At 41.8% G+C, this 14563-nt stretch overlaps 1 protein-coding gene across 8 annotated transcripts in view; it reads left to right on the top strand.

Moving 5' to 3' along the window:
- The window catches only part of LOC145439306 (contactin-associated protein 1-like), a 108529-nt gene that overhangs the window by 1183 nt on the left and 92783 nt on the right, over positions 1 to 14563 (top strand). For 7 of the 8 annotated variants that reach the window (XM_080316810.1, XM_080316806.1, XM_080316808.1 and 4 more), the window contains exons 2-3: positions 1788 to 1866; positions 4908 to 5036. In XM_080316810.1, the coding sequence (XP_080172936.1) occupies positions 1788 to 1866; positions 4908 to 5036 (208 nt within the window). The remainder of the gene's footprint in view (positions 1 to 1787; positions 1867 to 4907; positions 5037 to 14563) is intronic. The other variant, XM_080316812.1, reaches the window with a different exon arrangement.

Here is a 14563-nt window from a genome sequence, read left to right as displayed (position 1 = left end):
ACTTAGCATTTGGACCTGCCGCCATAACCATCCGCTTATATAGCCTGACATGTTAGCGTGGGTTGTAGCTAGAATCACCAATTCAGCCAAAACAGCAATTCGTCCCCCTGTCCAACCGTTGGTCAATTTTCAAAACTGAATTTAATCAATAATATTGGTAATTGCATTATATTACTATTCATTTATAACCTCTCTCAGCCCCGAGTGTCAGATTTACCTGTAGAGCTGGGGCACGTAATTCATAATCATAGCATCTCGTATGTTGTTATAATTACTTTATTGTATATTGTTAATTCGCGACCTCCAGTCTGTTGTATAATCAAAAGATATTGTACTCGCCCAAACGTAGCAGACTAAAAGAAAATCTTTTGTGAGACGCACACACAAATTGTCATGGCTTTATTCCTTTGTGGATGCGCCGGGTGGCATTTGCATTGTGGGCCCAGATTGGAAGGACAGGAGTTATTAGTCACGCCCACCCAGCGCGGCTATTGACAATGGACGAATACCGTAAGTTTCGGCCAAGGTATTTCTTTGGTATCACATCCCGTGGAGTTGCGTGTTGGCCGAAACTGCATGCATGTCTTTTGGTGTGTTGTGGGATCGTGGCGCGGTAATGACCGGCTCCGAAATGCCTGTTCCCATAAAATAGCCAATGCATGTTTTTTCTTGAGGGGAAGAGGTATGCATTTCAAACCCAGCTATCTACTGGAGCAGGGGTAACCAACCGTTTTGAAACAAAAAGCTACTTCTTTTGTAGTGTGTACTGATTATTGCGACGACCGACGGGTTGCCACTTACTCCCGCCGTTTATCCGTGTTCCGTTGGATTTCTCCACTTAGAGTAAGACAATCAGAGCACTGGGCCGGGTTTCCGCCCCTTACCAAGAACAAAAAAACGCTCACTCGCCGGGACTCACACCAGCTCCTCCGGGCTCAGTTGCGTTGCTGGAGTGCGCGCCGAAGCGCCAATCTCCGCGTCGAGACTCGGGAATATTAACTATAGATTCCCATTGAGCCGCCGCGTGGGCGAAGACAAGCAATGCCCCTAGCGACTGCGCTCGTATCTTCTCTGGGGTCGGCCGACCCATGTTCAACTGCTGCTCATATGAAACCAGCTTCAACTTTCAAATCTCTCATTTGGATATTTGCTACAGCGACCGCGGGCGACTCATTTGGTCCGCGTTGGTGACCCCTGTACTAGAGACATTTGAATCGCAAAGCTCGAAAAACATTTTTAAGAATTAATTAAATTCTCGAAAATACTCTATAATTTATGTTGGTTTACGAAATACTTTTGAGTCCCCTTCGAGCACGCTCCCCACCCTATTAGGGAATTTGGGGTGCGGCAGGTAAAGACCTGGCGATAATGCAAATCGTTGGATGCGATAAATCATCCACTATAAAGTTGGGCAATTGGTATATTATGACGTAATAAGCAAATGACGCATGATGTATGAAGAGAGTTGATATCTCATTAAGCCTTTTCATCGCAATCCTTGTATTGTCTTCCAATGTATCATTTAAGATTATAGTCCTAAGAAGCAAAACAAATGTAATCGTGAGTAATCGTGATTACTTTTCCAAAGCAATCGTAATCGTAATCGACTACTTCCTGATTTTGCGGTAAACGTAATCGTAATCGTAATCGCGTGATTCCGAAGTAATCGTAATCGCAATCGATTACATTCATAAAGTAATCACCCCATGTCTGTCACGCATGTCTTGTAGGTTGTCCAAATCTTTATGTTTGTGAAAGTTCGTAAACATCAGCGTCTTCAATTGCAGGGAATGAAAGGAGAAGAAGGGGAGCGAGGACCGTCTGTAAACCTGGTTTCCTTGAAATCGGAGATAGTCAGCATATTAGGTAACTGAAACCACCTAAACATAGGAGGTTTAGTATAGACCGTGTAATGTAAACACCTAATTTATACAATAGGATGTCGTATAGACTTATACTGATGTGAACAACAAGCTTGTAGTGTGAATGTTTTCATGGCGCAAGTTCAGAATTAATACGATTTAGACCAGTCGTTCCTAACCTATATTCCTGCAGCGCTCCTTTCGAAAATGGTTTGGTACCCCCATCTTTTAAGAAGGTAGTAAAAACAAGGGATAGGAGTTCGAAGGCCGGTCTGTCTTGTCGACATGGGACTTCAGTATTGGAAATAGCTTGAATCGCGCCAGAGGACCACTCGACTAATTAACGCTGTAATAATTGTATGTGCTGTTTCCGGAATCAAATCAATGTTGTTATAACCAAAATCGGGTACGAGCTCGTACCATCTGGTTTGTGCCCTGTGTACACATCTCGAATTCGCCTCTGAGATTGGCAAAACGGGGACCTTAATTAGGGTTACCATACGTCCTCTTATTTGAGATTATGTCCTCTTTATTGAGAATTCTGGACAAATTTACGGCCAAATTCGACTGAGATGCCGTAATTGTTCATTTGGACGGGAGGGGGATGAAAAAATGCGGTTTCGGTCCCGGTTACACAACACACAGCCACGTACTCCTGAACTGAATCGTGACCACCTCTGGTCTATAAGCAAAGCTTCGCTAGTGTGACGTCGTATTGACATACAGTGGGCTCATAACTCATTTTGAAATCAACTAGGGGTGCTAAAGAGTGTCCGGAATTTTGGTCACAGAAATATGGTAACACTACCCGAGCTAGCGTGACGGAAGTGTGATTACCGTAGAATTAGCGATCAAAAAGTATGCGCAATTCATTTTACATGAATTTTTATAAACCACTGCCTTCATAGAAACATTATGCAAACCATGTCGGTGTATATTTCACGCCTAGCGCAACGAAAAATTTCGAGTTTTGACATACTTATTCGAATGTTATTTTGCTATGAGAAGTCATGGATATATAGAACTGTTGGTTGTTATCTATATAATCATATGTTCTTACTGCATCCTCTACTGCGACTCCATTTTTCTTCAGCGCCCTCCCCCATACTGCCCCCTGGGCCTATCGCCTTCCATATCGCCATCTGAGCGTTTCTGCCCCCTTCCAAATCCAAATCGACCGTAGGGGGCGCTGGCAACCAGGTTAAGAAACACTGATTTTGATCAGTGGTTCCCAACTTGTGCGATATCGCCCCCCGTTGGCGATTCTGAGAAACAAGGGGGCCAAAATACCAAAGGGGGTGACTGGGGGACCATAGGAAACAAAATGTTAGAACATCCAGTGAGATACAACACTTTCAAAAATGCACGTGAAGATGGCTTATTCTCAATATGACGGGGAAAGGTCAACTCAACGGCAAGTAGACACGGAAACCGGTTTTCCGAGCACTTACCACCTCGAAAAAGGTCCTTTTTTAGTAAATTATCTGGCAATCAGAGTTAGGTTAATAAATTCCTATTTTATATGTCCTATTTTTCGGATCCGTAAATATAGCGGACGAAAATTTGTGTCGAGATTGATAAGGGGGCGATGAGTCAAAAAGGCTGGGAACCACTTATTTAGACCATGGAATATGGACGAATGAAGTATTGCGCTGCAGTAATCGCTTTGACATATTTATCCAAATACACGAACATACAATTATGACGCATTTTTTGTATAAATTATGCTCGTTAAGTGGTCACACATACAACGATTTTACATTGGTGGTTTTCCCTCTGTGAACAAGTAGAGTCTGGTCAATTTTTTCCGAAAACTTCAAACTTAATGTACAAGTCTTAATCATCCTGGGAGTAGGTGTCGATGTCACGACTAGTTACGGATTGTGACTCGAGTAAAAACTCAATATTACCTTCGAATGGTCATAATCTGGCACATGAACATTTAGGAAAATTGATGTCTCAAGGGATCATCTACAACGGGGACGCATTTGTCAGAAATACCACTTTTTCATAGGAATGTGCAGGATAATATGACCATTTTATCATTTACTCACCATATATTTGACGACTGCTGTAAAGTGTGGCAAGACGCTCCCCCTAGCAATTATAGAATTTGACGATCACGATGACACCTCAATTTATCTTTCGCGTCTAATTGGTGTCATGTTTTCGTCTTTCTATCTCACGTAAATAAAGCGAGGCAAACGGCAACTAAGGTTTTGATGCTTTTACGAAGAGATCAGTAATTTGATGTAGCGCTAAAGAACACTTCCCGCACCGTCTACAGTCTGTGGACCAGCGTTTGCCGACCACTGGGCAAAGAAACTTCAACTTACCGAATTACAGCAATATCTCGAATCTTCAACAAAAAGTCATTTCCTAAAATACAGTATAATAAGGGAACTATGTATAAATTTGTAAGAATATTTCCAAATGCTTCACAGTAATAACAGCAAGCAAAGCAAAGTATATCTCATCATCGCCAATCAAAACATATCCATCCATTGTGTACAATTGTGATTGAAAAATAATGAAATTTCTTCAAGTCGAAGAAACCGTTAATATTTGAGTCATTCTGACCGCATTGTTCCATACCTCTGCTGCAAAGCGTAAACTATGATGCTATGCTGCAAACATGAAATAGCAAGGAAATTGAGCCTGGAATATGTTTGATCTGAAACGATAAAATTCTACTAAAATTCATTATTTTTTAAAACGTTCAGAGGGATGAACCTGGTAAAGTTTTATTTTCGTGGCTGCGAAGTATGATCACTTTGATCAGCTTTCGCTTACCAAATGCGAACACATTGCTTTGGCTCATCTCATTCTCAAAGATTGCGTCACTTTGTACCATTTTTCCTGTCGGTTAACAGATACTTCAATGGGTACAGGCAATGAACTCCGTATATCATTATTCATTAATCACATTTTTCGAAAGCATACCTATGGATAATAATTTTGAGGCACCGACTCTCCATAGCGTTTCGGGAATAAATGTATAGTTAACCGTAATTTAACTTCTGAAATATAGTATTGTATCAATAGGTGCTAGAAACTGCTCACAGCTGAGGGACGATCATGGGATTTCAACAACAGGTTACTATTTGATGAGAAGCAACTACTACGGAGGGAATCAGGCGTCGTACGTTTACTGTGATTTTAAACAGTATACAGGTATACATTATAAGTATTTGCAATATGCTCGTACATTAGTAACGGTGTTTCGTTGAACACTGGGGATTCGTTAAGCCGATCCCAGGAGTTCCCCGGAGGTCAAGACACACACTCAACTCATATATATGTTATGTTGTTGTATGCCAGCCTTTGCCATCATTGGTTGGAGATAATTATTCCCGATCAGTAAGTCGAATTGTGACTGATGTGGAGCTAGTGGGGATACGTGGTGTGCAGTGACGTACGCAGAGAAGGTCGGGGTTCGAAATCGAAATCTCGTCCTTCTGAAATTTCAATTCTATCACCAATATTTATTAGCTCATTTGTAATTAGGCAATTGATATTCACGCTCTTCCGTTTCGGCCGAACAATAGGATGACACTTTTCGAGGTGAAGCCTCGCATTTGTCGACTGGTATAAGAATAGAATAGCGGAAGTATAACACTGATTTGTCATAAATGATAATTATAATGTTCCGCGAAGTCTTGCTGATTAGCTTCGGTGTCTTTCTTACTCTTGCTGATTAGTAAAGGTTAAAAAAACACTGCTCTCGAAATATTTGGCATTGACACCACGTATTGGTACATAATGTACGAGAGTGTAGCTTCAATGATGGACATATTATACATTGATTCAAGGTTGGTTCGAAGTTAATATATTATGGAATAGTATCTTGATCAGACATGGGGTAATCGCGGTTAGTAATCGTAATCGATTACGACGATTACAGCATTTTCAAGTAATCGTAATCGCAATCGATTACATTCGAAAAAAATCCAAAGTAATCGTAATCGTAATCGACTACTTCACCTATATAATCGATTTCTTTGTGAAAGAACGATTACTTTTTATTTGTACAATGAATATGACATTACCGAACATTCGTGAACAAGGAAGAGATGTTATACAAGGTTATTGATAGCGCAAACGGTTGATTTTCAAACGCCACTGCTCATTATTACGCCAGAAGTATTAGCTTTGCTCGTCCTTGCGTAAGAAGTATCAACACGTAGTAAATATATATTCTATGTACATTGTTGTGTGATTGTTAGAACAGTGTAAGCCAGGGGTGGGCAAACTACGGCCCGCGGGCCGCATGCGGCCCGCAACACCGTTCTGTGCGGCCCGCGAGAGTCTAAAGAAACTTTTTTTAAAATATTGATAAAATGCGTACTAAAAATCGTAATAATGAAGGGACTTGATTAAAGTATTTCTTAGTTTATTTCACCATGATAATTCTAGGACAGTGGTTCTTGAACTGGAGAGCGTGAACGCATCAGAAGTGGGCCGCGAAGCTGAGCTGACTTGAAAAAATTTTTCGCGCTCCGCGCAATTTACCAACAATTTCATAATTGTTGCTCTGTATTTAGTCTGAATTTCACATTTTAAAATCTCTCATCCATAGTCGTCACCTTCCATGCCATCAAACTATCCGTTAGGTTTGCTAGCAACCTAGTTTCGTTTTGTGATATGACGTTAAGGGGGCGCGAAATCTTTCACCATTATAAGTTGGGGGGCGTGTCTTAAAAAGTTCGATAACCACTGTTCCAAGGTATATACTTCATATATTATTTTTTATGTTAAATTTCTGGCGCGACAGCCCGATCTTAAGGCCCACACAGTTTGGAAGGTATGAACTGCTAAAGATCACAGAAATCCTAAACGATATTGACATAATTCGGATCACGAGTGGGATTTCAGATCGGCCACTCCAGTTTCAATTATTTCAGTGATGCGCTTACCAAAACCGATTCGCTAGTGTCTTAGGTAGATTCGTTCTCTGTATGCGTAGAATTGGGCATTTATATTTCATCTACACATAGTAAAAGCGTGTTTGAAGCTAACATAGTTATGATTCTGTGAGCATTGTGTATCCTTTGTTCTATCATACATTAGCTCCGGCTCCAGCTCCGGAGTCGCATTATTACCACTGCTCCGGCTCCGACTCTGAAAACTATCGAAGGTGTCTGTCTATATCAGGGGCGCTGGGCAACCCGCGACCTGCGGACCATATGTAGCCCGCGAGAAGGTTTCAAGTAGCCCGCGAGCAAATTTCCCATTATATTATCGAAATTCTGTTATCTTATCGAAATTGAATTGTTCAGATTGTGAACTTGCTAGGCCAACCAAAAATATATTTAGTATTGCCGCGACACTTGGGATGATGATGACTAAAATATCAGTACCGACGCATTGGCAGATCCAGGGTCAAGCAGTCACATTTTTAGTAAATCGTCGTACATTACAATAAACTAAAAAAGTAGTACAATTTTTCTTCATGCTTCGCATGTTTAATTGTCACACGATTTCTTTCTCTGTAGCCTAACCCCACCTGAAAATGAAAAAAATGCCTGACTTAGCCGATTGAGTCTATAGCTATATTCGCAATTACGAGAGAAAGTATTTTCGCGTTTACGGTCGCAGAAAGATTGTCGACGATGAAATGTAGGCACAAAATGATTGTCGTATATTAGCGGAAATCTTCGATATCGAGATGTCCAGATGCCTAATAGTCCTGTCCTTGCAAACTGATCCCAGCGGGCGGTATACAGTCGACCCGCAATATACCCAAATAATTATAATATATTTACTTGGAAAATTTTACGCGCCTGGTGCGGCTAGTGGGCAACGCACTCGTTCGTCAATTTCATGTGGCCCTTTAGCCGAAAAGGTTGGCCTCCTATGCTCTATATAGATTACTAATTTACCTGTTGGTTAGTTATCTATGGTGATCTAGAGCAGTGGTTCCCAACCTTTTTCGACTCATAGCCCCCTTTTGAAGCTCCACACCGATCATCGCCCCCCAAATATTGGGAACCGAAAAACAGCACTTCGTCAGCCCCCCCCCCTAAAAAAAAAACGCTGGTCTTCGGCCCCATAGGGTGATAAACCAAACCCTAGACCCCCTCAGCCAGTGGGCTATTTGTCGCTACATATCAGCTATACCTTGTTTCATGTACTGTTTGGCGAGTCACCGTATTTCGTCTAAACGCGCGAAGCGCGACAAATTTATATAATTCATGTTTGAATCGGTCAATATGGTCGATGTGGTATGTTGGAAAAGGTAGGACCCCTAAATATGAATTAAACATCTTCGGGCAGAATCGTTGTTATATTGACTTCTTTACATAATGCTATTTTGTGACATCCTATATCTGCAATGTCAGAAAATATGGAAATCGTCAAAACGTACCAAACTAAAAGACGCACATGGTTCCCTATTGGTATTTCTTTACTGGCAAATAATTTTTTCCTTGCGGGATGGCATTTGTCCTGTAGGGTAAGGTCGCCAGGACAGGAACATTCGATGCCAGCCATTGAGGCGCCTATGGACAATTAAACATATTTGTATATATATCGAAGTTTTCGGTCAGCACAAGGGCATTCTTCTTCGGCCAAGGTCTTCTCGCTGCTGATCGTTCTGGCACACTTCTCGGAGTCGCATGTTACATGGCCTCTAACTTCATATATCTTGATGCGTCGTGGCGCAGTAATGGCCGACGCCGAAGTCTCCTATTTCCATAAATCATGCGTAGTTTTGTTGGGTGACGGGGCCCCCAACATAAAGATACATGAGACTATGAAATCGCGCACAGGAATTTCTAAAAAAATACTCTATCATTCATGTTAATTCATGAAATAATTTTGGGCTTCCTTCGTTTTCGGGCCCCCCACTCCCATTTGGATGGTCTGGGGTGTGGTAGTTACGGTCCCAACTCCAATATAGCTGTTTTAACGCGCCATCGCCCCCTTATCACCCCCTTCGTTGGTTTCGCCCCCTACCGCCCCCTTCATCCGTTTTCGCCCCCCTATCGCCCCCTTCGTTATTTTCGCCCCCCTACACCGCCAAATCGCCCACGTTGGGAACCACTGATCTAGAGTCTGTCCGCCGTTAGTATCATCGGATACAGCAACGAAGACATAGGTGCCGCCGTGCCGGCTTGTGACGACATAATGAATACTTGTTAATTGTCCATAACATCATAGTTGCACTGGAACGCACTTTACTCTGTGCCATTGCTGTGTACAGCATTAAAATTCTGATGCGGCGTTTTAACACTGGCACTGTACTCGTTAACATTAAGCCATACAGCTCAATTCAATCTTTAAATGTGCGATTATTATTCAACTGTAACTGCAGTAAGAGCAATATGGGCGGATATAACGACGTGATCAATAGAAATTCGTTTTGTACCAAATGGCCAATGGTTTGACGTTCGATATTGGTGCACTCGTTACCAGTCCATCCGGTGTCGAACAAGTTTATCGGAATATAATATTTTCCTGAATCGAATAATCGAATTAAACACTGCACCATGCTCAATGCACATTGCGCCATGCCTATAACGAATTAAACTATGCAGTATGCACATTGCACATTTACAAGTTTACGAAACAGATGATTACAAATTGGAAATCGCGTATCAAATCAGTAATTTGTCTCCAACATAAAATACCATGGGGTTTTGAGCTACTCCTCGGCCATCCCTATTTACGCTCGAAAATCTTTACTGGAGTGAATGACGATAATGCGCAGTATTGAATTCCAAATGGCATGCATAATTGCATACTCAATAACACTGTCCAATTTCGCAGCCCGATCACGAAAGAACGAATATTTGCTCATCCAATTCAAAGCAACGATGAGATGGAATTTCTCGGCTCGTGCTCGTCATATCGACATGTGGAACGAAATCACGTTTTTATTAGGGATGGTGTGAACCTCTGAAAGGTTCAGGTTCGTGTGAACGCGAACGTGAACCTCATGACGTCACGTGACGTCATATTGCTAATTTCAACCCTATATTTCAATCATGTGATTGCCTTATTAGCCTATATTAATGTACTGTACATCGTACACCTCGGGCGGGCAACATACGGCCCGCGGGCCGGATCCGGCCCGCGAAGGGATTTTGTCGGGCCCGCGGACAGTTTTCCGTCTTACATGATAATGTGGCCCGCAGCACCTGTCTGCCGAGATTCCCCACTACTTGCTTACTATGTCAAATTTTGTGACTGTATGTTATTATATACGTGAATTCGCAGCGTGCGAGAGTGGAGCTTACGCATAAGTTCGTTGAAGCGAGAAGACTTGCATTATCGGCATTTACGATGTACTCAGCCCTAATGTCGTTTGTGGTAATCATGGTGTTTGTCGATTAAACTGATCATTTACACCGGGCTGATATATCATATTTTTCAATCCGTAACCGCCGACTTGCAGCACGGCACACTTCTAGGCTTTCGTAAAACACCGCTTATGTCAGGGGTCGCCAACTCAAAACGGGCCGCGGGCCACTTTTCAAATTTCGTGGAGGACGGGGCCGCATGAATTCAATATCGAGATTAATTAAACCACACAGTTGAACAACGACGCTATCTGGTCACCTACTCAATCCTAATAAATTAATATCTTGGTAAATTTGGGGTACCGGGCTTATCGAACGCGTTGAAATCTTAATTAGGAATTGCACCGTGTGTTCATTGATCAGCTGGAAGCAGACATGACGACGCCTGTATGACAATGCTATTCTCAAATCCACATTGTCTTCGTCGTTATCGGCGAGAAATGGTTTTGAAGTGACATTGCTGTCGTTGAAATACATTCAACAACTACGATTTATTCCTTGTATACGTGGATAAATGGGCGAATAATGCATCGATTCAGCAATCCGGCCCGCCAAGAAATTAATTTTCCTATATCCGGCCCGCCGACTGGAGAAGTTGCCCGCCCCTGATGTACACGATACCTAGCGACGACTCGGGCCACAGAATGACACAGTGCTGAAGTACATATTCACGTTTTAATCACATTCAATCAATATCTATTCCGTCGCTTTGCCAACAATTTCGACGACGACTTGCCATAGGGAATATAAGCTGACACCTTAACGGTCTAGGTCTGACCAGACAATGTATTCGACGTCTGAGTATTGCTACACGGATATTGAGCAGAGTGTAAAACGGGTTTCTATACTTGCTGCCGATATTACCCCATTAACAAGTTATACAGCAGTAGCCAATACCCCAATCGCACGGATTTGGTTTTTATGATACAGTATACATATGAAGTCAAGATTGACCCCGTACGCCTGCTATATTTTTTCATCAGAAAACGATATCAATCTCATTGATTGGTTGAATAATCATCATTCGGTGACTACCTACATGCAGTATATTTCGCTCTTGATGTTATGTGATTGCGGGTCAAGCTCACAGCAAAGAGCCACTAAATATTCACAAACGGCAAGCTGGATATTTCGAGCAAACTTTGGTAACAATGCAAGTATAAAATTTTTGAGATTGCATAGAGTGGCCCGCAGTTGAAATGCAATAAATTTGAACCAAAGATGTTATAATGAAGTGAAAATTGCAATATATGAAAAGGGTTCACAGTGCAGAACCTATCCAGGTTCGGTGTGAACGCGAACCTTAAAATTTTCGAGGTTCACACACAGAACGCGAACGCGAACCTCACGTTCACAACATCCCTAGTTTTTATCCTCTCTCCCATTTCGCGTAATACATAGTGATCATTATATATTCGAACCGTATACAATTGGCCAACAAGGTTGTGCTGATGATGAAATTGCGGGTATGCCGAATACCCACAATATTCACAGGCATCTTTCGCATACCAGGTTTCGGCACTAATGTATGAAAATTGAACATTGAACATGCGACTGCTCTGCTGTTAAATCCCCAGGAACGTGGTTAGTCGGAAAAGGTAGCGCGAAAGAGGAAACGATTCTTAATTTCGCGAAGGCCTGCTGTTGAATTATGTGAACTCAGCAGAAATGGTTGTTGCATATATAATAGCATCTTATGAAATATACGTCGGAGCCGGAGCTACCCCTCAAATAACTGGCTCCAGCTCCGGCTGAATTTTATGTAGAGCTCCGGCTCCGGCTCCAGCTCCGTTAATATTGCACGGCTCCGGGGCTCCGGCTCCAAAGCCCTGGTCCTGGAACTGAACCAAAAGTGAAATTAGTAAATCTATGAACAGATCGCTGCTCACAGATTTAAATTTCAATCCTGTTCTAAGAATGGGGACAACCGACTTTCATCTCTGTAGTTTTGACAAATTGGTTATTGAGGTCGACCAGCCTATGAAATCTCGCCATTATCTTTCGGACGCGTGTACGATATCATCAAAGCAATGTTTGTTTTGTTTTAAGTAAGCAGATATATTATCTCCATGTCCTCACTATATAATCAAATACCAATATTGCGTTTTGGTTTATGATCCCAATTTTATATAGTGCGGCCCGCGAGTGGATTCAGATGTTGGATGCGGCCCACGAGCTCAAAAGTTTGCCCAACCCTGGTGTAAGCCATATTGTATATCAGGTTATCAATACACTTCAGACGCCACTACCTCGCAGCAAGATAATAATCACCACTCTGCCTAGTTTCTAATAGTAACTTATGTATTGATGTTTCGTTATGCTTAGTTAAACGCAGTTTGACCGTTGCTGCTTGGCGAGCAGTAGGCCTATCTATGTAGTATACGTACGTATTGTACGTAAACCGAACAAAGATTTGAAATTTTGTACTCAAATGAAACATTACGATGGTTAAAATCAACAGCTGCTGATATATATCGTAACCGACCCGTTCTTTGCTGTTTCTCATAACGGCAGCTTTCAGTATCTGTATTAAGTGTAAAGTAGAATTTTAAGTTCACTTTATCTTATTCTCATATGGCTCTACTTGAAACGGGCGCCAATCGCTATTTCATAGTTCTTCACTCGAGATTTATACCTGTCGCCATGGCCATCCGCTTATACACCATGTTAACGTAAACTGTAGGTACAATCAGGACCAAAACAGCAATTCGTCCCCCACTCCCAACGTTGGTATTGGTAGGGTTGTAACCAAGTCACAATGTTCCGAGTCATAAGTCAATCGCACTTTCATTGTTTTGACTCGAGTCAAATCGAGTCATTTCCAATTCAACCCCGAGTCAAGTCCTAGTCCAAGTGAGCTAGTATATGGACGAGTCCGAGTCATAGTGTTTGACTGGCATACGGTGCCAAGTCGTTATGTTCACAGATCAGTTTTCAGATCTATCCGGTTGAACCCCCTTTTTCAACTCTGCTAGAGTGATATAGAATGGCTCGTATACATAATATAGTAATTTTCATCAGTTTTCACCGTTTACGGTCCTATCTCCAAGTATCAGGACTGATAGACGAAATACAAATTATGTGGTAACTTTACTATTCTTCGAAGTTACGTGGAATGTCTGTCTTGGCCGTTCTAGTCTCGAGTCATATGACTTGGTTCGAGTCATGCAAAATGACTCTAGTACAAGTCGAGTCAATACAAAAATTGACTCGAGTCGAGTCAATTTACGCATTTGAAAAAATGACTCGAGTCAATTCTAGTCACCAAAACATCGCGACTCGAGTCAAATCATGACTCGAGATATTACAATCCTGGGTATTGGGGCCCCATGGGGTGGTCAATTTTCAAGTTGATGACTGAATTTCGTCAATAATATTGGTAATTACATTATGTTGCTATTCATTCAGATTTACCGGTAGAGCTGGGGGCACGTAATTCATAATTATAGCATCTGGTATGTTGTTATAATTACTTTATTGTATGTTGTTGATTCGTGACCTCCCGTTTTTTTATGTAATCAAAAGATACTGTAGTCGCCCAAACGTAGCAGACTAAAAATAAAGTTTCGTGAGACGCACACACAAATTGTCATGTCTTCATTCCTCTGTGAGTACCCCGGGTGGCACTTGCATCATTGGGGCTCAGATTGGAAGGAACGGACTATTCGTCACGCCCACAGAGCACGGCTACTGACAACGGACACATACCAAAAGTTTTGGCACGAAGGTCATTCTTTGGTAGCACACTTTGTGGAGTTGCATGATGGCCGAAATTACATACGTCTTTTGATGTGTCGTGGCGGAGCAATAACCGCCACCGAAATGCCTATTCCTATAAATTATGCTTGCTTTTTTTCTTGAGGGGGAGAGGTAAGCACTTCAAAATCAAACTATTTAGAGATGTTAAATCCCGAAGCTCGAAAAAAATTTTCAAGGTAATTAACTCTCTTGAAAATACACTATAATAATTTATGTTGATTTACGAAATACTTTTGAGTCCCCTTAGAGCTCGCTCCCGGTCCTATTGGGAAGTTTGAGGTGTGGCAATTACGGACCTGGCAAGAATGCAAATCGTTGGGTGCGACGAATAGTCCTGCATAGAGTTGGGAAATGGGTACATTATGACGTAACAAGCAAATGACGTGAGATTTATAAAGAAAGTTGCTATCTCATTAGACCTTTTCATCGCAAGCCTTATATTGTCTTCCGATATCTCTTCTAAAATTAGTTCCAAGAAGCAAAACAAATGTAATCGTGAGTAATCGTGATTACTTTTGAAATGTAATCGTAATCGTAATCGACTACTTCCTGATTTTGCTGTAATCGTAATCGTAATCGTAATCGCGGGATTCACAAGTAATCGTAATCGCAATCGAATACATTCGTGAAGTAATCACG

The sequence above is a fragment of the Botryllus schlosseri genome, chromosome 5 (genome assembly GCF_051294905.1).
Source record: "Botryllus schlosseri isolate E-star chromosome 5, Bs_hap1, whole genome shotgun sequence".
NCBI classification, from domain to species: domain Eukaryota; kingdom Metazoa; phylum Chordata; class Ascidiacea; order Stolidobranchia; family Styelidae; genus Botryllus; species Botryllus schlosseri.
The sequence above is the reverse complement of the archived record's forward strand: the minus strand, read 5'-3'. Positions and strand labels throughout refer to the sequence as shown.